At 44.4% G+C, this 25,183-nt stretch overlaps 1 protein-coding gene across 1 annotated transcript in view; it reads left to right on the top strand.

Moving 5' to 3' along the window:
* LOC126996932 (basement membrane-specific heparan sulfate proteoglycan core protein-like) overlaps positions 1-24,980 on the top strand; it is a 68,115-nt gene extending 43,135 nt beyond the window's left edge. The window contains exons 2-8 of the mRNA XM_050857876.1: positions 5,607-5,722; positions 9,676-9,753; positions 14,578-14,710; positions 18,094-18,147; positions 18,521-18,693; positions 19,529-19,658; positions 24,722-24,980. Of these exons, the coding sequence (XP_050713833.1) occupies positions 5,607-5,722; positions 9,676-9,753; positions 14,578-14,710; positions 18,094-18,147; positions 18,521-18,693; positions 19,529-19,658; positions 24,722-24,843 (806 nt within the window). The 3' untranslated portion in view covers positions 24,844-24,980. The remainder of the gene's footprint in view (positions 1-5,606; positions 5,723-9,675; positions 9,754-14,577; positions 14,711-18,093; positions 18,148-18,520; positions 18,694-19,528; positions 19,659-24,721) is intronic.
* Positions 24,981-25,183: the final 203 nt, after the last annotated feature.

Raw genomic sequence — 25,183 nt, 5'->3', positions numbered from 1 at the left:
ATATCAAACTAAGATGCAAAGAAAATATCAAGCATGCTAGTGAAGAAAAACTAACATCAGGGATATAGAGTTGCAGTGAGGGAGTTGACACTGCCTCTGAACATATATGAAAGAGCTACAATTCTGCCACTACTGTCCTGACACGCAATAGTCCTTGGTAGAGAACACGCAGATAGTCAAGTCATAGGTTGGGTGCTTTAAATGAACCTCTTACGGCATCTCCTGTTCACTGTTTGCAGGAGGAGTGTTGGAATGGGTTTTGTTCAATATGTATTCCCGTTTCCTCCTTGAGCTTCCTCCTTTACTGAATAAGATACTACAGAACGGTGGGAAGGCTTTCTAACACTCAATTATTCTCAGATATAAAAGATAGAGATGCCGAAAAAGTAAAGATATGCCCAAAATCCTAACATACAAGTATATAGAGAGCTGTGGAAAGACTGATCTCTATTTATGAACCTATCTTCAGCACTATTTCCTTATACATTAACACTACAAGACATTTCTCTCGCACAAAATCTTAACATAGGAGTAAATACGTGGCTGTGACAAGGCTTACCTATATATAAACTTATCCTTGTCATTATTACCTTATAGACTAAAACCAAGGACGCTTTTCTCTCACTATTATTGTCTGGGGAAAATACAGGATGCTCCTCAGGTAAAAACATGCACTGTCAGTCTCCCAGGCGGTGTCAGGTGACAGGGGCCCCGAGGAGCGGATATCAGAGTCCCAAAGAATGCAGCAGGAGGAGGTAATGCTTCTTTCTACACGGGAAGGGAAGGGAAGGGAAGAGAAGAGAAGGAAGGAGTAGGAAAGAGAATACTGGGAAATGAAAGGGTCATATTACCTGTGTTGGGAGGGGAGGGGGAGGAGAAGAAGGGAAGGGAAGGGAAGAGAAGTGTAGGGAAGTTAGAGGAAGGGAAGGGAAGGGAGGTGATTTGAAGAGGAGGGAAGGGAAGGGAATGAAAGGGAAGGGATTTCAAGGGAAGAGAAGGGGAAGGGGAAAGGGGGAAGGGAAGGGAAGGGATTTAAAGGGAAGAGGGGGGGAGGGGAAGGGAAAGAGGGGAAGAGAAGGGAAGGGAAGAGAAGTGTAGGGAAGGGAGAGGAAGGGGAGGTAATGAAAGGGAAGGGATTTGAAGGGAAGAGAAGGGAAGAGTGGAGGAAGGGGAAGAGGGGAAGGGAAGGAAAGGGAAGTGTAGGGGAGGGAAGGGAAGGGATTTGAAGGAAAGGACAGGGAAGGAAAAGGAAGGAAAGAATGATACTGGGAAATTAAAGTGTTATATATCTCTGTGGAAGCAGGAATGGGGGGGAAGGTGTGTGTGTGTGTGTGTGTGTGTGTGTGTGTGTGTGTGTGTGTGTGTGTGTGTGTGTGTGTGTTAGGCAAGACAAGTGGCCGTGAAGAGTAACGATGCTGTCCACACGAGCTAACTTTTGGGTTCCACTTCGGTCCGTCTCTTTTTTTTTTTTCCTTTCGTTTTTTTTCCCCACCTTCCTTTTGTGGTTCCTTTGTTTTCGTTCACCAGCGCGGAGGACTTTCTTTTTTTTTGTTTGTTTTTTCTGTCTCTCGTTGTTGCCCAGTGTTTTCTTTAGGCTCTTGTTGCTTGCTTTCTTTTTTTGTCTTGTATCCGCCAACCCTTTCATCCTTTTTCTCGTCTTTCGCTCTTTCTTTCTATCTTTATTTTCTTTATTTCTGTCTCTTTATTAATTTCGTTCTTTCCTTCTCTCTGTCATTCTTTCTGTTTGTCTCCTTCTTTCTTTATTTCGTTTTTTTATTTTATTTCCTTCTTTCTGTGTTTCTCTCTCTCTCTCTCTCTCTCTCTCTCTCTCTCTCTCTCTCTCTCTCTCTCTCTCTCTCTCTCTCTCTCTCTCTCTCTCTCTCTCTCTCTCTCTCTCTCTCTCTCTCTCTCTCTCTCTCTCTCTCTCTCTATCTCTCTCTCTCTCTCTCTCTCTCTCTCTCTCTCTCTCTCTCTCTCTCTCTCTCTCTCTCTCTCTCTCTCGCTTCGCAACATAAAAATCCCAACAATTAACATTTATTTTTATTTTTAGGACCCTCACCTTTGTACTCTAATGATCTTGCCACGTGTCTCCTACCTGTATTTCTTATAACATTCATAGCATTGCTCCTTCATTAATAGTAATTTGATAGTTATACCCAAATTACATATAGCTCGAGATCGTTTGGGGATACAGATACTACCTTCATTATTTCCTACTCTGTGTTCGTGAAATAAACAATAATAGATAGTGATGATAAGTAATACACGATAATTAACTAAAGCTAACTCTCTTCTTCTCTCTTTCTCACTTCCTCTGCACTCCTTCGACCTTTCCTTTCCTCCTTTCCCTTTCTCTTCGTCTCCCGTTCTTCTCTTATTTTTCGTTTTCTCTCCCTCTTTTAACTTTACCTCTCCCTACCTATCTCAGTTGTCTCGTTTATGTGTCTCCTTATCTTCATCATCTTCCTTGTTTCCTTGTTCTTATCCTCTCGTTCCTTCCATTCCTTCCCTCTTTTATTTACTTTATTCTCCGTCTCCTCTTTCTCTTTGGTCTCGTTCTTCCTCTCGCTTCCAATTTCTCCACTTTCTCCATCGTCTCCCCGTCTCCTATTACGGCCATTTGTTTTCTTCCTTGTTATCCTCTTTCTTTCTTTACCGGCGTCTCGTGTGACATCTTATTCTGTCGATATTTGCTTCTCTTCTATTCGTTTCGGCTTTCAACTTCTCATTCCTCGTTTCTCTAATATCTTCCCTCTTCAGCAAGCTCTCCCTCCTATCTATCTATTTGTTCTCCTCCTTGTAACCTTTTTTTTAGCGGCGTCTCGTGTGACATTTTATTCTGTCGATATTTGCTTTTCTTCTATTCGTTTCGGCTTTCAACTTGTCGTTCCTCGTTTCTTTAATCTCTTTTCCTCCTCAACAAGCTCTCCTTCCCATCTATCTATTGTTTTCCTCTTTGTAACCTTCTTTCTGTTAACGGGGTTTCTTGTGACAACTTATTCTGTCGATATTTGCTTTTCTTCTATTCGTTTCGGCTTTCAACTTGTCATTCCTCGTTTCTTTAATCTCTTTCCCTCCTCAGCAAGCTCTCCCTCCTATCTATCTATTTGTTTTCCTCCTTGTAACCTTCTTTTTTTTAGCGGCGTCTCGTGTGACATCTTATTTTGTCGATATTTGCTTCTCCTTTACTCGTTTCGGCTTTCAACTTGTCATTCCTCGTTTCTCTAATCTCCTTCCCTCCTCAGTAAGCTCTCCCTCCTCTCCCTCCTATCTATCAATTTGTTTTCCTCCTTGTAACCTTCTTTCTGTTAACGAGGTTTCTTGAGACATCTTATTATGTCGATATTTGCTTCTTTTCTATTCGTTTCGGCTTTCAACTTGTCATTCCTCGTTTCTCTAATCTCCTTTCCTCCTCTTTCTTTCACAAGCTCTTCCTTCCCTTGCTATCTTCCTGGCGGTCTCTTATTGCCTGTCTCTCCTTCTGTTTGTCATGTCTCTTTTGGTTCTCATATTTTTTGCTTTCATGTCAGGTCTAGTTGCTGTAATGTCTTTTCCTCCTTTTATTCTACAAGCTCCCCCTTCTTATCTTTCTTCCTGATGGTCTCTTTTTGGCTCTCTCTCCTTCTCCTGTTTGTCATATTTCTTTTGGTTCTCTTATTTTTTGCTTTCATGTCATTTCTCATCATTCATTCATTTCATCGACGCCTGCTCCTAGGAGCTCCCACCAGGGGATGGCCACGGCAGAAGAGCTTCCAACTTTCTCTATCCAGACACTCCCTCCTTGCCTGCTCAAAGTTTCTCAAAGATCTTTCCCCCCTCTTCCTAACTTACTCTTGCACCCTATCCCTCCATTTCACTGGAGGTCGTCCTCTAGCATTCCCTCCCTCTATCTCACTCACATACACCCTTCTGGTCATCTTACTCTCCTCCATTCGCTCCATGTGGCCAAACCACTTTAAAGTCTGTCGCTTCACTTCTTCCACCACTCCACACTTCTTCCCTTCACCCCTGTGACACATTCCAAAACGCTCGTACACACTTTCATTACTCATTCCATCCATTCTACTCACACCACAAGCACTCCTCAAATAACTCATTTCCACTGCCTGCACTCTAGACCTCTGGCTTTCATTCCAGGCCCATGTTTCACTTGCATATGTGAGGGTTGGTACTATTATTGTATTTCTCAAATCCGTCTTTACCTCCATGCTCACACTTCTGCCATTCATGATTCGTCCCAAAGACCCTACCACCCTTCTTCCTTGCAATGCCCTTTCTCTTGTCTCTCCCTCCATACCACCATGCTTACACATAACTGATCCAAGGTACTTAAACTCATTGACCTCCTCCATTTCTTCACCATTCAAAAATTATTTTGCATGTCATTTCTTGTTTCTGTAATGTCTTTTCCTCCTATCTTTACAAGCTCTCCTTTCTATCTCTCGCTTGTATCTCCTTTCTCTATTTATCACATTTCTTTTGGTTTTATGTCATCCCTAGTTTCTGTAATCTCTTTTCCCTCTTTTTTTACAGGCTCTCCCTTCTATCTGTCCTGCATGTCTCTCCTCTTTCCGTTTGTCTTCTTTTCTTTCTCTTTCTCTTCTCTTTTCCCCACCTCCCTTTCTCCCTTGCTTTTCCAACCAGTTTCTCCTTTTTTCCTCTTCCTTCTTCTCCGTCCTGTCCTTCCCTGTTCTCTCCCTCACTTTTCTAGGTTTCTCGTTCTATCCCTCTCTGTCATCTGGTTGTCTCTTCTTCCTCTCCCTCTCAGTTACTCTTCTCTCGGTCTCTCTTCTTTCTTTTGTTGTCGGCTTTCCCCGCTTCTTTCTCCTCTAGGCTTTACTTTTTGTCCTCTGGTTCCTCCTTCCCTCTTCCCCGAATCGCTTTTCATCTGTTGTTTTTCTTTGTGTCTTGGTGTCTTTGTGTCCTTCTCTTGGTTATTTTTTCCTCCTTCCCTGTTCTGTTGTCTATCTCTCTTTCTCTCTCCTTTTCTGTTCTCATATCTCTGTCTGTTGGTTCATCCTTTTCTCTTATCTATTTTTCCTTCCTCTCCCTATTCTGTCGCCTATCCCTCTTTCCCTTTCTGTACTTCCTTTGTTCCTTCTCTTCGTCTTCCTCGCCTGTCAATCTTTTCTATCTCCACATTCATTTGATTTCTCTGTCTCTCTCTTCATCGTTTTTAGTCCATCTCTTCTTCCACTCAATCCATTCTGTCCTTCCGTGTCTGTCTATGTTCTGTCTGTTTTGGTCTTTGTCGCCATTAATCGTATCTATCTCCCCAGACACTTAATTTTCCTGTCTTTCTCTCTCCATCATTTTCCGTCCATGTCTTCGCCCACTCAGTCCATCTTCTTTCCCTTCGAGGGCTGGTTTCGTTTTCGTATCAATGTATTTTCCTGTTAATCTATCTCCCCTGTCGCCTAATTTCTCTGCCTCTCTCTTCATCATTTTCAGTCAACGTCTTCGCCCACTCAGTCCACGTTATTCCCTTCGCAGGCTGGTCTTCGTCGTATACTAATCTATCTCCCTTGTCATTTAATTTCTCCGTCTCTCTTCATAATTTTTAGTCCATGTCTTCGCCCACTCAATTCCCTTTTTCCCTTTCGCAGGCTGGTGCTCGTGGCCTGCCGGACCCTCCTTTGTGGACCCTCCCGTGAACGTGACTGTGAGCGAAGGGTCCCACGCGTTCCTCCCCTGCAGAGTTGCCAACCTGGGCGACAGATCCGTGAGTGGCTGCCCGCCTGTTTACGTTTAACTCCTCGAGAATGTCACTTGCTTCTGTGTTAATTGGACTCTGGACAGGTAGAGAGGACGGCGGGATAGTTGCGTAGGAGGGAGAGGAAGGGGAGGAATGGGGGGTAGAGAAAGGGGTGGGAAGGGAGGAAGAATGGTATACGATGGAAGAAGAAGGTTGTCTGCATAGGAGGGAGAGGAAGAGGAAGCAAGAGAATGGGAGGGAGAGGAGGGGCAGGAAGGGAGGAAGAGAGAGGGTGTCTAACTAGGAGGGAGAGGAAGAGGCGGTGGAAGGAAAGGAAGGGAAAGGGGGAGGGTATCTTCATATGAGAGAAAGGGAGAGGGAAGAGGAGGAAGGGGTAATCTAAGGAAGGGAAGGGAAGGAAAGAAGAAACAAGGGAAGGGGAAGAGGAAAGACAGGATAAAGAGGAGGGAAAAGGGAGGAGGATAAAGAGGAGGGAAAAGGGAGGAGGGAAGATACAATTGAAGAGGGAAAGGAAGGGGGTAAGATGAAAGGAAAAGGTAGTCAGAAAGTGGGAGGGAAGGGAAGGAAGGAAGGCAGAAGGAAAGAGGAAGAGAAAGAAGAGAAAGGACAGGTGAAAAAAGGTAGTATGGGAAGGGGAAGGAAGGGTAGGACGGAGGGTTCAATATTAGATGCAGAGGAAGAGGAAGTCAGGGAGTGGGAGGGAAAGGGAGGAAGGAAGGAAGGCACAGGGGAAGGGGGAGTCACACAGGAGGGACGAGGTTAAGGGGGGCGTTCTCTGGGTTTACTCTCGTGTTGTGTCTATTTGCCTCTGCGCCTCGACTCCGTACAGTGTGTTTCCGCGTGACGCACCGCCCTGCCTTGTGTGGGGCGCGCGCTGCCTCCTGGGTCGCGGGGACTCACGGATGGGACAAAGATTTAAAAGTTTTTCTAGACTCCACAAGTTTTCCTGATATTTGAGTTTTAGGTACATATTCTTAAACATTTCGGGGCTCCCACACCCACATATAATAAGGCTTTCGTAGAGATTGCCGTGGGTAGTTCCATGGGTAGTTTTATGTGTCTATTGATAGTTTGATAAGGTTTCTGTACCATGAATGTGAAAAATAGTTCTGGAAATCTGTTTAATCTCCTTTGTGAGCTTTAGAAATAATAATTGTGGGAGCCAAAAGCGTCTGAGAATGTGGGCCTTATTTTTTGATCGGCTATATAGGCCTACTGTACCCGTTTGAAAAGTGAGTTTTTTTTTATCACTGTAACTAAATGTAACGTGATGGCCGTGTCTCTAAACTCGCTATTGTACTCTCTAGCGCCCACTAAATCTCATCTTTTATATCATATTAAAAGAAAAAACCCATGAATTCGTATATTCTGTAAGACCATAGTGGGACCAGCGTTTTTTTTTTTTTTTTTTTTTTTTTTTTTCGCTGGTGATTCTTTTTCTTTTATAAGCGTAAGTGAATTATGTACACGCACTGGACTCGACGTGTTGGCGTGTCGTAAAGCTGCTCTTTTTCCCACACCAGGAATGTTGCCATCAAGAAATATTGCAACACATACGTTAGCATAGTGTACAAAGCCTGTGCCCTTGAACTGAATGGCTTTACTCACGGATCCATAACACACAAACAAACAAACACACACGTTATTTTTGTTTAGCGTTTTTTGTTTGTTTTTCGTTACTTGTTTTAGCCCTTGAGTTGCTTCCTTTCCTGTAAATACAAACACAACACAACACACACACACACACACACACACACACACACACACACACACACACACTCACAAACACAAACATACATGCGCTCTTAGTGTTTCTAGGAGGCATTTTTTGTTTCTCGTTATTTATTTATGCCCTTGAGTTGCGTTCTAGGCTGTAAACACACACACACACACACACACACACACACACACACACACACACACACACACACACACACTATTCTCCCTGCTCTAATACCTCCCCGCGTCCCACACCTCATCCTGTCTTCCGCTCCGTCGCCCGCGTCTCTTCCTTCCCCCTCGCCATCAGCAGTTCCACCCTTCAGGCTCATTCTAGGCGCGTCGCAAGACCTTCTTCACCTTCCTCGCCACTTCCCTCAGGCCACCACACACGAGCCTCGCCTCTGCCCGCCCTAATGTGATGGGCAAGTGTCGTACTGGAGATGAAACGGACAGTTCGAGGTGCACTCCGTCCTGAAACCATGAATAAATTATCAAAAATGGCCGTACGGGGAGTGTGTTGGCGCTGTCCTGTTTCACCGAGGCAAGGGGAGGTGTGTGGGGGTGCGGGGGAAGGTGGTGGCCCTGCGTGGTGTTACCTGTCCGCCTTAATGAGACCCTCAACAAGACGTGCACACCTGCTTCATTTAGGCGGCCGGACGGACTCTGCAATGCTGGCTCAAGGTTAATATTTACTGGGCGGTTCATTTGCGGAGTTACATTTTTCTCTCTCACGGGGGATTTTTTGGTGTATTTTCAGGGATGTTTGATATTAAAGACTCTCCTGCGCTCCCGTCCTCCTCCCTTGCCTTGCCTCGCCGCGTCCTCAGATCTGGACATGATGAAATCCGAGTAAAAGTCAGAATTTCGTTTCTACCTCGCGCCCTTAATTGGCCTCTTTTCCTGAAACTCCGGCAGATTTATTTCGTAAGAGAGTAATCACATTTCGCTGCAAAATTCTAGTTACCAAAATTAATATATAAATGTTTTGCCAGCAGAAAAATACCAGTGCCTCTGTGTACTAAAAGCTATGCACGTGTTTGGATTCACAATGCTCGTTTTAGTTTTTATTGAAGTAATTTTGCTGTGATGTATTTTTAGATTAATTTCCAGTGGCGGGTTTAATTCGGGAACACGTGGATACCTTTTCCCTCCGAACGCAAACTGACCTCGCCTTGCTTAGCCTTATCTCATTTCCATGATATATCTGCGAGAGGTTAGTTTAGTTCAGTTTAGATTATAATATTCCTCCCCTTAACACTGCTCACAGACATGGAACATTGAAGTTGACCTCTGTTTTGGACTCTTCTGAACTCCTTTTTTTATAGGGGAAGTGTTTGGCGGGCTTTTTTTTTATATTACTTTTCTTTTTCCCTTGAGCTGCTTCCCTTACTGCAAAAATAAGAACATAGACAGAGAACACAACTGTTACACACAGAACACATAACATAGAACAGACAACACTGACATAGGACACATAACATAGACATAAAACATAGACATAACACACACACACGCGAACACCATGTAAGGACCACTGACCTCCCTCGTGTTATACTTTACCTAAATTAATCACTTAGGTTCCACTCCCGTTCCGTTGTTGGTTAATTGCAGCTTTAATCACCCTCACCTCCACCTTTCCCTCCCTCCATAGTCACGTGAAGGCCCAGAAAGAACACTGACCTCCCCGTGCTTTACTTTACCCTAATTAATCACTTAGTATCCACTCCACTCTGGTTGTTCGTTAATGGCAGCCTCAATCACCGAGTCTTCCGCTTCCTGCCTCGGTTTATAGACACGTGAACACCATGAGAGAGCCCTTCCCTTCTGCCCTTCCTTCCTTTCCTCTACCTTTTCCTCCTCTCCCTGCCTTTTAACTTGTCCTCTTCCCTGCCCTTTGCTCTGCCCTCTTGCCCCACCCTCTGCCTTTCCTCCTGTACTGCCTTCTGCCCTGTCCTGTTCTCTTGCCCTTCCCTTTGTTCTAGCTCCGCGTCAGATCAGATTGGAGGAGCTTTCGAGGTTGTCTTTATGTCTAGTCTAATGGTTGTATCCTGTGTAACTTTCCTGTTCCTTATATTTAGGCTGTTGGTTCTCTTCCCTGTCCTTTATACCTAAGTTGTTGGTCTCCTGTGTACCTTTTCTTCTCCCCCGTACATGGTAGTTCGTTCTCATGTCACCTTTACCTGTCCCTCTTGGGTCTTCCAGGTCCTCCCATTATCACTCTGTCTCCCGTGTTTCAGGTGACGTGGATGAGGCGGCGGAACCTGCACATCATCACGGCGGGGCTGCTCACCTACTCCCCCGACGACCGCTACAGGGTGAATAGTCCGCTTGTGCCTCAAACATACGGCGGGGTAACAGTGCTCAGACGCCGCCCAGCCCGCTAGCGTCCGGTACCTCACGCCGGGTCAGCTGGGCTCCCTGCTGTGCCCTTGCGTCGTGTTAGGTTAGGGTGTCTCCTCCGTATGACCACAAAAACAATGATGATGAAAGTAAGTGATAGGTTAGTCTCTCCCCTCCGTATGGCAACAGGAATAGTGATAACAGTAATATTAGTAAGCGTCATATTAGGTTAGGTTCTCCGTATGACAACTGAGACAAAAATAATAATGCTAGCGTTAGGTTAGGGTAGACTACGTTCGTAAGACAGCAGTTTAAGGATGATAATACTAATACTAAAGAGTTATGTCAAGTTAGTCTCTTCTTCGTATGAAAACAAAAGTGATGATGATAACACTAGTAATAACAATAACAAGAGTTGCGAGAGGTCTTTGAGGGGGAGATGATGGCACGACAAAGTGGATTCACCAAGGAAAAATTACCAAAAGGGACATTTTTTGCGCGAGTCGTAAGATGATGGCGGCGGTGTGGTCTGGGAGGGGACGGAGGAGGAGGGGCGATTGGGGCGGGAAGGGCGACAAGGGGGAAGGAGGGAAGGAGGAACGATGGGGGAGAAGGGTTAGGGAAAGGAGTTGGGGGTGAGGTCTGGGAGGGGACGGGAAGGGCGACAGAGGGAAGGGGGAAGAATGAAGGATATGGGGATAGTGGTTAGGGGAAGGAGTTCGGGGGTGAGGGTTGAGTGCTTGAGTCACTTAGCGTTGAGTAGAGCATGTGGGGCCGAGCATGATCCAGCAGGTCCTCCGTCATTCTGTTTGAGTCTTTTTATGAGGGCGGGGAAGTAGGCCAGACGAGGAGGAGGAAGACGAGGGTAAACTTAAGGAAATTAGCCATAAGGGAACGTTACGAAATATAAAGGGAAAGTTAAGGCAGGTATAAAAACTCAACTCATATGTGATGGAAGTCATGCGCCAAGAAGAAGAGCGAACGGTAGGGAAAACTTGCCTTATAAGAAAACTTGGGACATGGGGAGAGAGTAAAAATGTAAAAGGAAAGCGTTATTATTATTGCTATTATTCTAAGAGACAAGACAGGTTTAGAGGGGGAGAGTACGGACACTAAAGGTCATATTCTTAAACATTTCGTCGACTAAGCACACACAATTGACAAGCTTTCGTAGGAGTTGTCGGCCTTTCCAGGGGTAGTATTCTGACCCCTCTGGTAGTCTGTCCTTTCTTCTGTACCAGGAACCTAAAAACACACTCATTAGAACCCGGCTCGTCTTCTTTTCAGCCTTAGGAACTAGTTGATTTAAGTCTGACCTTTCTTCTGTACCAGGAACCTAAAAACACACTCATTAGAACCCGACCCATCTTCTGTTCGGCCTTCGGAATTAGTTGATTTAAGTCTGACCTTTCTTCTGTACCAGGAACATAAAATCACACTCATTAGAACCCGACCCATCTTCTGTTCGGCCTTTGGAAGCGTCTGACAGCACTGACCTATAAGCGGCCTGTCCTGCCCACCGTTGCCAGATTGTCGTACCCAGAGCATCGTATTTATCGGTTTCTGACCCATAAATAGTGCCAATTAAGAAACGCCAATAATTATCCATCTTACTATAACTATTTACCGGTTTCTGACCCATAACTAGTGATAAAAAAACACCAAATATTAACCATCTTACTATACTTACATATGAAACCAGTTACAGAGGTGGAGGAGACAGTTGTTGGGTAAGAAATCGGAAAACATAAGAGACTGAGTACGATAATCTGGCAACGTTGGGACTCCAGTCTCCTACGAACACCTGAGACAGTGAGAAAGATAAAATGAAAGTGAAGGCGATGAGAGAGCAGGAGAAAGAGGACGAGAGAATACCGAAGATTAAGAGAAAGTGAGGGGGTGGAAAAAGAGTGAGTGAGGCTTTTCTGCAACCAAGGGGCGAAGTGAGAGATCGCGAGATGACGTGATGACATATTGCGTCGCTCAAGGCTCCTAAAATTTCACACTGACAGACTCGACGAAGGCGCAAAGAGGTTCTAGCGAGACAAGGCGGGCACAGGTATTGGCAGGGAGAATCGGCTTTACGGGGAATGACAGACTTTGGAGCTCGTGTTTTGTGTTTTGTGTTGGCAGATTAATTTGATGGTGAAGGATGTTTTGATGTGTTGTGTTGTGTTGGTGGTGTTTGTGTGTCCCTGTTAGTGTAGGTGCTTTGATTATTCAGGTGTTTGTTTGTTTATTTAGTGATGAGAGGGAGTTTCAGGTATATATGGCGAACATTAGATACACAAACATCACTTCAATGTTTTATATATAGGTTACAATTGTTTTCATTTTTTTTATGCTTCAGGGAATTGTCGTAACCTCTCGTATTGATCCATCTTTCGCTCTTTTACACTATAGAATAGAACACACACACACACACACACACACACACACACACACACACACACCATACCACTCCACTCTCTCCTTTCCTCCTTCGCCGTACTGCGGCTGATAACATATTCATAGTTTTGAGATAGACTGCCTATTGGAGTCTGGGTTCCATTTCCTCCCTGGTATTTACTCCTTGTGGAATAGAAACATAGATTCGGGCCGTGTTGTGAACTGCCCCAACCAGACAGGAACACAGGTAAGCAGGGCAGGTGGCCGTGTATTGAGAACTAAGGATGAGGCAGGGAACAAAGAGGCAGAGAAAGATAGACAGGGACACTGGTGAAGGGGTATCTAGGACAGGATAAGGGATGAGGCAGAGAACGTAGCCCCATCAGACAGGGACACAGGCGAAAGGTAGTCAGGACAGGTGAAGGGATGAGGCAGGGAACGGAAGCCCAGAAAGACAGACAGACACACAGATGAGGGAGTATCGAGGATATGGGATGAGGCAGGGAACGAAAGGCCAAACAGACAAACAAGTGAAGGAGTTTTGAGGACGAGGTGAAACCCACTAAAATTTCCGCCTCCGTGTCACTCGTCCTTGAGGGGTTAAACAATCCTGCCTGCGCCACCACGGGCTAAGGGACATTCACTAACGGCCCCCGAAGACTGAACTCTAAGAAGGCAACAATAACCTCAGCCTCAAAAAGAAGAAAAAGATCAATGGCGCCAGAGGCAAACTTGTATTTTTTTCTCAATTCACAAAGTTCCCCAAAATTCCCATGAAAAGTTTCCCAGTTCAAAATTTCCTGGAATTTTACATCCCTGGTGGCATGCCTTGTGACGGGCTTTACTCAGGATTAATGTCGCCCTTCACAAAACGTCTTTTATGAGTATTTTGCGCAAATCCTCTTCTCTCAGTAAAAACAATGAAATCAGTCTTGTTTTTTTCATCCGCTGCAATGTTTCCTAAGCTTGTCAAAAAGGATTTGCCTCCGCTCTGACCAAACTTTTAAGGGTGACTGAGCCTTCCTTCATTTGTTGCTCCACGTCGCACGAAGCTTTTTGTTTATGGATTTTACTTCAGCATGCATGGACGCCGCGATGTAGCCAGCGCTGCGGACTGAATTATTCATTCTTTGGGTTCTTTCTCTTTTATTTTTTGCAGGAAATATTCAACTTTGCTGTTAAAGAACAATACATTTCATCGTTAATTATTTTAGTTTCTTGCCCAGACTTTTTTGTGTGCTGTACGTGAATATGTAGATAGAAATATAATTGTTTAAAAGGATGTTGAGGCGGGAAGTCAAGACAACTCGCAGCCCTAAAGCCAATACTGATAATTATATATTCTTCATGCGGCGTGTTATCATGATTATAATATGAGTCGTGGCAACGGCTGGGAAAAAATCCACAGCTTCTTATGATTAACCTGAAATATTAGACAAACACAGTCTTCTATGATGTAAGAAACACGATTATGATTAAAAAACCGGACAAACGCCTCCAGTCTGAGCGAAAGACGCGCTGCCTCCACGCTTATGGCTTGCAGAGACGTTTTCGAGGCCGCCAGACAACCCCAGTCCCCTGCTCCCCCTCCGCCTCCGCCTCTCCCCCGCCGGCCGCTGCCTTCACCGCCCGTTCCTCTGGCTGTATCCACGGCTGATTCCCTCCGCCTGGCAGTTACAAGCCTCAGCCAAGACCGCGCCGCGCTCACGACACTCACGTATTCTCGTATACTGTCGCGTCCATCCCGCGAGGCCCGTGTTATCGCGGCCTCGTAGTGCCGGCCCAGGGGTTCATTGGGTGCCTGGCGGTACCAATACACAGGCACTCCGCGGAGGATGTCTCGTCGAGCCATTCACTGTCTTGGGAGAGGCGCACGTATGGGACGCAGCCAGCGGTCACTAACATTCGGGACACAGAATGGGACGCAAGGATTGAACGTGGAGCAGAGCACTTTAGGTCTCGTAGAAATCATTGTATCTAACCATTGTAGAAGTTACGGACGGTATTCATTGAGTTTAGGGATACATTGTTCCTTTTAGGAGTTAATACCGAATTAGAGGTGATTAGATTAAAATAGATTATAATTAGAGGTGATTAGATTAGATTAGATTTAGAGGTGATTAGATTTGATTATATTAGATTAGAATTAGAAGTAATTAGATTAGATTAGATTAGAATTAGAGGTGATTAGATTAGATTAGATTTAGAGGTGAGATGGATTATATAAGATTAGAATTATAAGTGATTAGATTAGATTAGAATTAGAGGGGATTATATTAGATTAGAATTAGAGGGGATTAGATAAGATTATAACTACAGGTGATAGGAAAAAAAACAGCTTACCCTTAATGCCGTGACACAGTGTTAGTAACGTTGTGTGGGCCTTCCCTCTCCTCCCCCCCTCCCCTCAGGTGCTGCACCCCGCCAACACGGACGAGTGGACGCTGCACATCCGGCACGCTCAACCCGGGGACGGCGGCTGGTACGAGTGTCAGGTGAACTCAGACCCCAAGATTACCACGCCGGTGCTGCTCATCGTGCGGGGTGAGTGTGTGAGTGAGTGTGAGTGTGTGGATGTAGGTGTTTGCAGAGGTGGAATGGTAAATATGTGAGTGTGGGTGTGGGTGTTTGAAGGGGTGGAATGGTGAATGTGTGTGTGTGTGTGTGTGTAGGTGGAAGTGATTGTGTATGGGCGTGGGTTGAGGGTGAATGTGTGTTTTTGTGTGTGTTTGGCGGGTGTGTGGGTGTGGGTGTATGATAGGTGTGTGCGTGGGAGTGACGTGGGGGATGGGGTATGCGGGTGGTGGGTGTGAGTTTGAGGCTTAGAATGTTAAATCCCTCTCTGTAGAGCACATTACCTCTCTTGGACCTTGCTTTAAACGCTCTTCTCGCCCCGTGGCTGGCTGGCTAATGCAGTAACTCCGTGTTTATCGTCTGAGCGTGGCAGATTAAAATTCTAATTACCTGTGCGTCGTAAAAAGGAAAAAAGAAGTAAAAGTGCAACACCGCGCATTAAAGTTGTTTGCATACTCAGAAACACAAACACGAGCAGTGACTTCGCTTGTTTGTGTTGCGTCGTCACTCGTGTGAGGAGAACGCGAGGACCTGCTCTTTGTGTCAGGCGTGGAGCGGCGAGGCGTGAGTGTGAGCGTGCGCCTTGAGATAGCATGTGCTGTCTTGAGTGAATGTTAGAACTTACCTCTGACATCCGTTTTCTGTTATGGAGCGGCATGTTGCGGGTATTATGCTGTTTCCTTGTTTGTCGTGAGGTTTAATAAGCAGGTGTGTTATGGAAACTAAGAGTGAGTAAGCAGTGTGTCATGAGGTGTGTTGAGTAGGAAACGAGTGAGTAAGCAGGTAAGCAGTAAGCAGGTGTAGTTAAAAGACAAAGAGTGAGTAAATAGTGTGTCGTGAGGTGTGGTAAGCAGGTGTCTTGGTTGTGAGTAAGTGTTAGGATTCACCTCTGACATCTGCTTTCCGTAATAGAGCAGCATGTTGTGGGGATTATACTGTTACTTTGTCGGTTTTGGTCGCCTCATATACCGCGGAAAAGTAAATATTGGGAGTTCTCTCTGACATCTGTTTTCCGTAATGGAGCAGCATTTTTTTTTTACAGCTAAGGAAACACCTCGAGGGCATAAAAATAAAAGGTGCAAAAAAAGCCCGCTAATCGCTGTTCCCACAAAGATAAAAATAATGAGTGGCCGCTGTGTTGTCGCCTAGTCTGTTCAGCCGTCCGTCCGTCCCCTTTACTGCGGAATATTGATGTTTTGATTGAATTTTTTTAAGGAAGCTGCTCAACGGCAAAACAAATATAATGATAATGAGAAATAACCCCGCTAGTCACTGCCCCAATAAAAAAAGTACAGAAAAGTGTTGTTATAATATTGTGAGTCGCGTTATAATCTCCATTAAAAGAAACAACGTCGTATTAATCGTCAGTTAGTTGGGCCGCAAGTTATGTAATGGTCACTTTCTGGCGATGAGTGGACTTAAATTTTGTTAAGGGCGCATCACGTTATTACTTCGGAGCTATTTGTTTGACATCACCCGAGTCGTAATGATAACAAAATGGGTTGCCAAAATAAAAACTGCAAACGTAGAGTACCAAGCTAATAAACGCGTCTCTGGGGATGGAGTGTAAATCATTAATCAAGCGTCATGTTTACGTGTAGGTATAAAATTGTCGACCCGCGTTATGACCTCTCAAAACTACAAAATGGGTCACCAACATACAAATTGCCAACATATAGTTCCAAGCTTATAAAAGTGTCTCTGGGGATGGAGTGTAAATCATTAGTCAGGCGTCATGTCTATGTGTAGGTATGAAATTGTCGACCCTCGTTACGAACCCTCAAAAATTACAAAATGGGTCACCAACAAACAAATAGCAGACATATAGTACCAGGCTTATAAAAGTGTCTATATGGATGGAGTGTACATCACTAGTCAGGCGTCATGTTTACGTATAGGTATGAAAATGCTGACCCACCACGTTACGAAGCCTCTCAAAAATTATCATCCCCGCCCCGGTGTACAATTACTCTGCGTGACTAATGAGCGCCGCATGTGTCACAGCGGTGTAATTAATGTCCTGGGCTAAGCAGACGCGCGAATCAACAGGTGAAATGAGGAGACTAAGAGTGAGTAAACAGGTGTGTTGTGAGGTGTGGTGATTAGGCAGAGAGTGAGTAAACAAGTAAGCAGTAAGGTGCGATGAGATTAAGAATGAGTAAACAGTGTGTCGTGAGGTTTGGTAAGCAGGTGTATTATTGAAACTAAGAGTGAGTAAGCAGTGTGTCATGAGTTGTGGTTGAGAGTAAGGTGTGCTGAAAAGGAAACGAGTGAGTAAACAGGTAAGCAATAAGCAGGTATGGTGAGAAGGCAAAAAATTAATTAATAGTGTGTCGTGAGGTGTGGTAAGCAGGTGTATGATGGAAAGTAAGAATGAGTAAACAGTGTGGTTGAGAATAGGAGACGAGTGAGTAAACAGGTAAGCAGTAAGCAGGTATGGTGAGTAGGCAAAGGGAAAGGAAATTGGTATGTCGTCAGGTGTGGTTTAGAGTAAGGAGGTGTGGTGAGGAAGGAAAGATTAAGCAGATGAGGTGTGAGATTTTTTTTTTTTTTTACAGCAAGCGAGGCAGCTCAAGGGCAAAAAAACAAACAAAAAACAACCATAAAAAAAACCCCTCAAGACACTGCACCACCACCAACAACAACAAGAAAAAAAAAATATAACGAGAGATGTGGTTGGTATTAATCATGTATGTAATGTGAGTAAAGCAAAGGTAAATATGCGAAAGAAACAAAGATTGGGTAAACAGCTGGAGTGTGGGAAGTGTGATTCAAGGTTAGGTAAGCCATAATCAGTGAGAGAAAGTGTTCTGTATTGAGTAAGCGCGGTGAATACATAACATTATGGTCTTTTTCAAACCAAATATGCCCCCATGTATCGTGTGTTCAGACTTGGTTCCAGGGAATGTAAAACAAAACCTAAACTTCAACGAAATACGAGCAATATACTTCGACAGCCTGCATTTTTGTGTGACTCAGCCGAGAGGACGTAAGGTAGGAAGTAAAAACGAATTAAGCAAACGATAATACACTACACACAGGGAGCAAGAGTGTAGAATTGGCACGGGGGTGGGGGGTGGGGGGTTGATGAATGCCAGTCAGGGAAGGGAGGAAGAACGCGAAGTGACAATTCCACGCAGACTGTGACTCGGTCGAGGTGACGTAAGGTAGGAAGTAAAAAAACGAATTCAGCAAACGATAATACACTACACACAGGGAGCAAGAGTGTAGAAATGGCACGGGTGGGGGGTGGGGGGGGGTTGATGAATGCCAGTCAGGGAAGGGAGGAAGAACGCGAGGGGTGACAATCCCACGCAGACTGTGACTCCAATATCGTCTCGTTTTCTTTCCAGACAAGAGCTTGGACGATCCCTTCTACATGCACGAGCTGGAGATGACGGACAACAGTAAGTAACCGAGGACGAGGCGGGTAGGTTGGGTGGGAGACGCTGAGTGCCCATGCGTAGGAATAATTGAAATGGACCATCTCGTGATATTTATGTTGGTGTCTCCGGTTATTACTGTGTTGTGACTGAATGGTTATCTTCCTCCTTATGTTGTCCTTTTCGTCCTTTATTGTACTGAGTGGATTGCGTGACTTAGTGAGGTTCGGAAATGCACGGAAATCTGTCATAATCTTTTTTTTAATTATTTGTTTTTCTTTTACCTTCATATTTTCCTTTTCTTCTAAGTATTGTGCTCTTGTTTTCTGTATTCCTTCATTTTGTTACTATTTTATTTAAAACGCTGCTCACCTGGCCTTGCTCCGTCCACCCCCAGGTACACAGGTGCGCATCGAAGGAGCCCACGAGCGGTACATCCAGCGCGGCAGCATCCTGGCCGTCACCTGCACCGTGGACCACAAGGGCAGGTCGGGGCCGGAGCAGGTGGCGTGGTACCAGGGCGCCTCCAGACTGCATTACGACTCCCCCAGGGGCGGCATTGCTCTCCAGGTGGGTAAAGACGGCTGTGTGTCCCGGGGAAGCGTGTTGGCATTAAAGTACATACTCTTAAACGTGTTCGCCTCCCATCACGACTATTTTCCGAGGCCACAGAGAAGATTAACCTGGTTTTTATGGTTGGTTTGCTTGTTCGTGGTGGAGAACTCGTGTAAAACTATCACTGGCATCACAAAACAGTCCATGAACACCCCGGCAACTTCCACGGGAGGCTTTTCAAACAGGTGAATTGAGGCGCCGATATGTTTAAGAATGCGATCTCAGTAGTTTTGGCGTGTGTTGCCTTGGAAGCTTCGCAGTGGCGCCTTTTAGTGTATTGGTTTTATAAGTTGTCAATCTATGTCTTATCAGTGGTAATCATGTTGAATTTACTGGTGCAGCTTAATTCTCCTCGTGATTTTAGGATATGGAGTTGGTTTTTCTTATTTAGTTTCCTTGATATAATTTGCTGGCAGTCAAGAGAGGTACATATATTTTTCTTTTATTTCGTTTTCTTGATGTCCTTCGCTAGTAATGATGAGAGGTCCATAACGCCAATACAGTTTATATATTGAGTGTTCGTGATGCCTTTTGCTGGCGGTCAAGTGAGGTATATCACGCCAATATTTTTCTTTTATTTAGTTTTCTTGATGTCCTTCGCTGGTAAAGATGAAAGGTCCATAACGTCAGTACAGTTCCTATATTGAGTGTTAGTGACGCCTTTTGCTGGTAGTCAATATTTTTCTTTTACTTCGTTTTCTTTATGTCCTTCGCTGGTATTGAGTGTTCGTGATGCCGTTTGCTGGTAGTCAAGACAAATCCATAACCCCAGTCTCTCATTTATACTCAGACGGACAAGACGCCGACCAGAACGGTGAGCAGACTCAAGCTGTCGGCCGTCAAGCCCTCAGACTCCGGCCGATACAGCTGCCGGCCCGACACTGGCGGCTTTGCTTCTGTCACGGTGCACATACAGTCAGGTGCGTGCGTGTGTGTGTATGTGTGTGTGAGTGGAGGGGGTGCTGAGTGTGGGTGTGAATATTGGTGTGCGATTGGGTTGGGTGGGTGTGAATTCCCTTGCGTGCAGAGGTGGGTGTACTCCTGGGTGTGCGATCATGTGTGTGTGGTGTGTGTGCGTGTTCTGGCGTGGGTGTGTACATGTGCGCGTGCGTGTGTAAAGGGGAGTAAAATAACATTCTCTTTTTCTACTTGAGTTTCCAAATTGTTTTCTAAAATTACGCCGCTTACTCGGTGAAAAGTTAAAAAAGTTACACTTGATTGTTTCTGAGTACCCTCCGCGGGTGACCTTTCCCTTACCTGTCCCACCTGGCGGCCGTGTCATAACAACGCCTCACCTGCTGTCTCACCCCTGCACGCCACGGCCTCACCTCATGCTCCTCCCAACATTAGTGAAATTTTTTCATATATTTTTAAAGAAACATTCCCTCTGCTACATGATTCTCGTTGACGATTCTCCCAACATTAATGGACATTCTTTTACATTTTTTTTTTAAAGAAACATTCACGCTGCTACATGTTCTTCATTCACGACCCTCCTCAACATTAACGAACATTCTTTTTTTGTTTTTAAAAAAGCATTCATTGTCCAACACATTCTTCATTCACGATTTTTCCAACATTAATGGACATTCTCTTGTACATATATTTTGTAAAGAAACATTTATTGTGCAACTCTTTCTTCATTCACGATCCTTCAAGAATTACTGAAATTTTTGTTATGTATTTTTTTAAAGAAATATCACTCTGCTACATTTTCTTCAATTGCGAAACTCGCAACAGTTATGAACATTCTTTTTAGATATTTTTCAAAGAAACTTTCATGGTGCAACACTTTCTTCATTCATGAACCTCTCAACGTTAATGGACATTCTTTTATTATAATATATTTTGTAAAGAATCATTCACGGTGCAACACGTATGCTATTTCTCCTCCGAATTATCATACCAAGGCGTGATTACCCGGGCACTAGAGACGGCGATTATCACAGCTGTTCGCCTCGTTCTAAAACTATTTTGATGTTATGCAGAATTAAGGAGACTTCAGAGAGAGAGAGAGAGAGAGAGAGAGAGAGAGAGAGAGAGAGAGAGAGAGAGAGAGAGAGAGAGAGAGAGAGAGAGAGAGAGAGAGAGAGAGAGAGAGAGAGAGAGAGAGAGAGAGAGAGAGAGAGAGAGAGAGAGAGAGAGAGAGAGAGAGAGAGAGAGAGAGAGAGATATGAAGAGAAAATCAGCGTTGCAATCAAGTCATTCGGTGGAAACAAAGAAGAATTTTAGTGTACATGAGAGAAATCCCAAAATGCCTAACTCATGACTTTGTGAGGTTAAAAAATGCACGATAAAACGAGTCGTAATCATTTATTTTTTATTTTTGTTATTCTTTTACATTTATATTTTTCTTCTCCGCTTAGTATTATTCTTTCTCTTGTTATTTTTCTTCTTTTTATTACTATCATAACTAGAAATAAAAGTGTACAAGTATGCAGTATTTAGTCTCTTATTCCTTCCTCTCTTACTCTATAACTTTTGTCCAACAGTTTTTTGTCAATATAGTTCTCTCGACACATATAGTCCTCTCTCTATCTAACTATCTCTCTTTCGTCTGACTTCTTTTGTCAATATAGTTTTCCTTGCCACTTATAAATATTCCTCTCTGTCTCTGCCTAACCATCTCTGTCTGTATATCTAATTAGCTATCTATCTATCTATCTCTCTCTCTCCTGGCAGTAGTTCCGAGTTAAGTTCACGTCTAAAGAAGCTTGGTCATGTTTCCTTGTGTTTGCCTTTCGCTTCGTGGCCGCGTTACGTGTACTCTTTCGTGATGCAGAATATACCGCCGCGCTGCTGCCGCTCGGAATACAAAGCAGGCCGTTCTTCCAGGCTGCGGCGGCCCTCATTCCTCGCTTCCTGTGTTGCTCTCTCGACTTGCTACACCGGCTCCCTTGTTTTATTTGTAATTTGCTCTTCTCTAAAAAACACGTGTTGCGACAGCCTTCACTCACTCTTCGTTTACCGTGTTACTTTTTTTCTACTTTCTGTGTTACTTTCTCTACTTTCTGTGTTACTTTCTCTACTATCTGTGTTACTTTCTCTACTTAATGTGTTACTTTCTCTTCTTTCTGTGTTACTTTCTCTACTTATTGTGTTACTTTCTCTTCTTTCTCTGTTACTTTCTCTCCTTTCTGTGTTACTTTCTCTTCTTTCTGTGTTACTTTCTCTGCTATTAGTGTTACTTTCTCTTCTTTCTGTGTTACTTTCTCTACTATCTGTGTTACTTTCTCTTCTTTCTGTGTTACTTTCTCTTCTTTCTGTGTTACTTTCTCTACTTATTGTGTTACTTTCTCTTCTTTCTCTGTTACTTTCTCTCCTTTCTGTGTTACTTTCTCTTCTTTCTGTGTTACTTTCTCTGCTATTAGTGTTACTTTCTCTTCTTTCTGTGTTACTTTCTCTACTTTCTGTGTTACTTTCTCTTCTTTCTGTGTTACTTGCTCTACTTACTGTGCTACTTTCTCTACTTACTGTATCACTTTCTCTACTTTCTGTGTTACTTTCTCTACTTTCTGTTTTACTTTCTCTACTTACTGTGTTACTTTTCTACGTTCTGTTACTTTCTCTACTTTACTTACGGTGTCACTTTTTCTGCTTTCTGTGTTACTTTCTCTACTTTCTGTGTTACTCTCTCTACTCACTCGCGCACTGTACTGTACTTTCCTTACTTGCTACGCCGGCTCCTCTGTTTTACCTCTAATTTGCTCTTCTCAAAAAAACACAAACTACTCCAGATGGTTTCCTCGTGTGCTGTCCCTCGCCCAAGAGTAATGAGTAATTTCCTTGCGGTTGCTGAGTCGGGGCGTGTGTTTTTATAGCGTGTTCCAGTTATTTTTTTTTCTGTTGTGGTTTGTTTTGTAAAGTTCATCTCCGCTCCCGCACGAGGTTTCAGTCTTCCCCGCGTCGCATTGTCAACAGGCGGACACAACGAGGAGTTATGAACCGGCGTATGGAAGTTTTTCGCTTTTCCTCGCCCTCTCTCGGGGCCCCAATTAGCTTCCCCAAAGTTTAAAGTCCCGTAAGTCCCATTTTCCGGCCCCGTAGTCCCGGTAATCTCCGACGTGAGTTTGTCTTCATTTTTCGTCCATATTCCAAGGCTTGTGTTTCAGTTCTTCGGTTGACTTTTTTAAAGGTGCTCACACCGTCCTCTGCGTTCCTTGGTTAACGCTTTGTAGTAAGGTGGTGTGTGTGTTCCGCGAAACTTTTTAAACGTGGTCACGGTGTACTCTCCTCTCCTTGGCTAACAGTTTGTAGTAAGGTGGTGTGTGTGTTCCGCGAAACTTTTTAAACGTGGTCACGGTGTACTCTCCTCTCCTTGGCTAACAGTTTGTAGTAAGGTGGTGTGTGTGTTCCGTGAAACTGCCCGGTGCTTCGTCAAATCCCCTTTCTTTTTTTTCTTTCAGTATGATAGTGTTTCCTTTAAACGTAAAATGTGGTTAAAGAATTGTTGAAGACTTGCCTTACCTCACAATTCGCTCGCTTTAATTCATGTATTTTCGGTTCTCCATTTCGAGGCGTTCACATTCTTCCGATAAGTCCCACAACTTAGAGATGATTAAAGGAAGACGAGCCTTGAATTACCTGCTGATATAGATTTTTAGCTCATCTATTCGTGAACTCTCCAAGCCTAAATAAAGTTTCATTGGTTCCGGACACATGTAATCGTGGCCTGTAAAGTTTCATTAGTTCGGACACATAAAATTTTGACCTGTGGAGTTTCATTGGTCCTGGACACATGTAATCCTGGCCTGTAAAGTTTCATTGGTTCCGGACACATGTAATTCTGGCCCGCAGTTTCATTGGTTCCGGAAACATGTAATCCTGGCCTGCAGTTTCATTGGTTCCGGAAACATGTAATCCTGGCCTGCAGTTTCATTGGTTCCTGACACATGTAATCCTGGCCTGTAAAGTTTCATTGGTTCCGGACACACGTAATCCTGGCCTGTAAAGTTTCATTGGTTTCGGACACATGTAATCCTGGCCTGTAGAGTTTCATTGGTTCCGGACACATGTAATCCTGGCCTGTAAAGTTTCATTGGTTTCGGACACATGTAATCCTGGCCTGTAGAGTTTCATTGGTTCCGGACACATGTAATCCTGGCCTGTAAAGTTTCATTGGTTTCGGACACATGTAATCCTGGCCTGTAGAGTTTCATTGGTTCGGACACATGTAATCCTGGCGTTCATTGGTTTCGGACACATGTAATCCTGGCCTGTAGAGTTTCATTGGTTTCGGACACATGTAATCCTGGCCTGTAGAGTTTCATTGGTTTCGGACACATGTAATCCTGGCCTGTAGAGTTTCATTGGCTCTGGATACATGTAATCCTGGCCTGTAAAGCTTCATGACCTGCAAACGCCGCCTTCAAGCAACAAGAGTCGTAATACTAATCATTTCCAGTTGGCAGCGTAAAGACCTTGTTGCCGGAAGTAAGCGTGGAGTCGAAGAATCACAGTAATTGCCCGAGTTACGCGCGCGGCGAAAAATGTCTCGAGATGTCTGGCGGCGATGAGAGTGTGGCGCCTTCTGAGTAACTGTTTGTCGCAATTTTTCCTGGAACTGCGCGAAGAAAAATGTCATGGTTGAGAGTTCAGCAATGCGTTCGTCAGAAGTCATGTCAGAGGAGAGTTTTTTGCTCGTCCCACAATACGCAGAAGGAGAGCAAGGATTTTGTCGTTGTTGATGTTGTAGTATGCTTATAACAGACAACATACCAGACACGATTATCTACCTTACATCGTGTTTGAGACAGGGCAGCTGCAATGAAACACACTACATACCAGATATGATTACCTTGCAGTGCTTTACTTTGTCTGAGAGTGAATTTCTAGAGTATGAAAGCAATTATCTTTTACTCTGTTGCTGCACCGAGGAGTGACTGGTGTGTGTCCGCCTCCACCCTGAAGGAAAAGCGTTCTCTAACTGTCCCCTACGGGTGCAGCGTGTCCCTGACGTGTTTCCCCCTCCCCCTCCCCACAGACCAGCCCCAGGCGGCGGTGCACCAGAGCGGCCACAGCTCCTCCCTGGCCGCCGCCGCCCCGCTGCGCGTCATCGTCATCCTCGCCGCGGGTCACCTCCTCAGCCTCTCCCACTACCGATGACTCCCGCGGGGCGTCGGTCACCGTCTTACCTGAATGTGATATTAACCTTTCACCCTATGGTTTGTGCTTAAGATTGTAGATACTATTTTTGTATATAATTTTGGAAGATGTTGCAATAAAAATGTATTTTAGTGTCACACTTCACAAGGTTTCTCTTCAACACCTGGACAGACACGTGAGCAGGTAGGTTACCTGTGAGGCATCCTTTCGATACCTGCTTTTTTTAATCGTAAATTTGGCGTTCTGTGAAACGAGGGAGTTTTTTTTTTTTTCTTTTTTTTTTTTTTTTTTTGGTTGTTGCATGAAAATAAAGTGAAAAGGGACTCCTAAGCTAGATTTA

This window comes from Eriocheir sinensis, chromosome 11, assembly GCF_024679095.1.
Source record: "Eriocheir sinensis breed Jianghai 21 chromosome 11, ASM2467909v1, whole genome shotgun sequence".
Taxonomy (NCBI): Eukaryota; Metazoa; Arthropoda; class Malacostraca; order Decapoda; family Varunidae; genus Eriocheir; species Eriocheir sinensis.
This window is presented reverse-complemented; position numbering and strand designations above follow the sequence as displayed.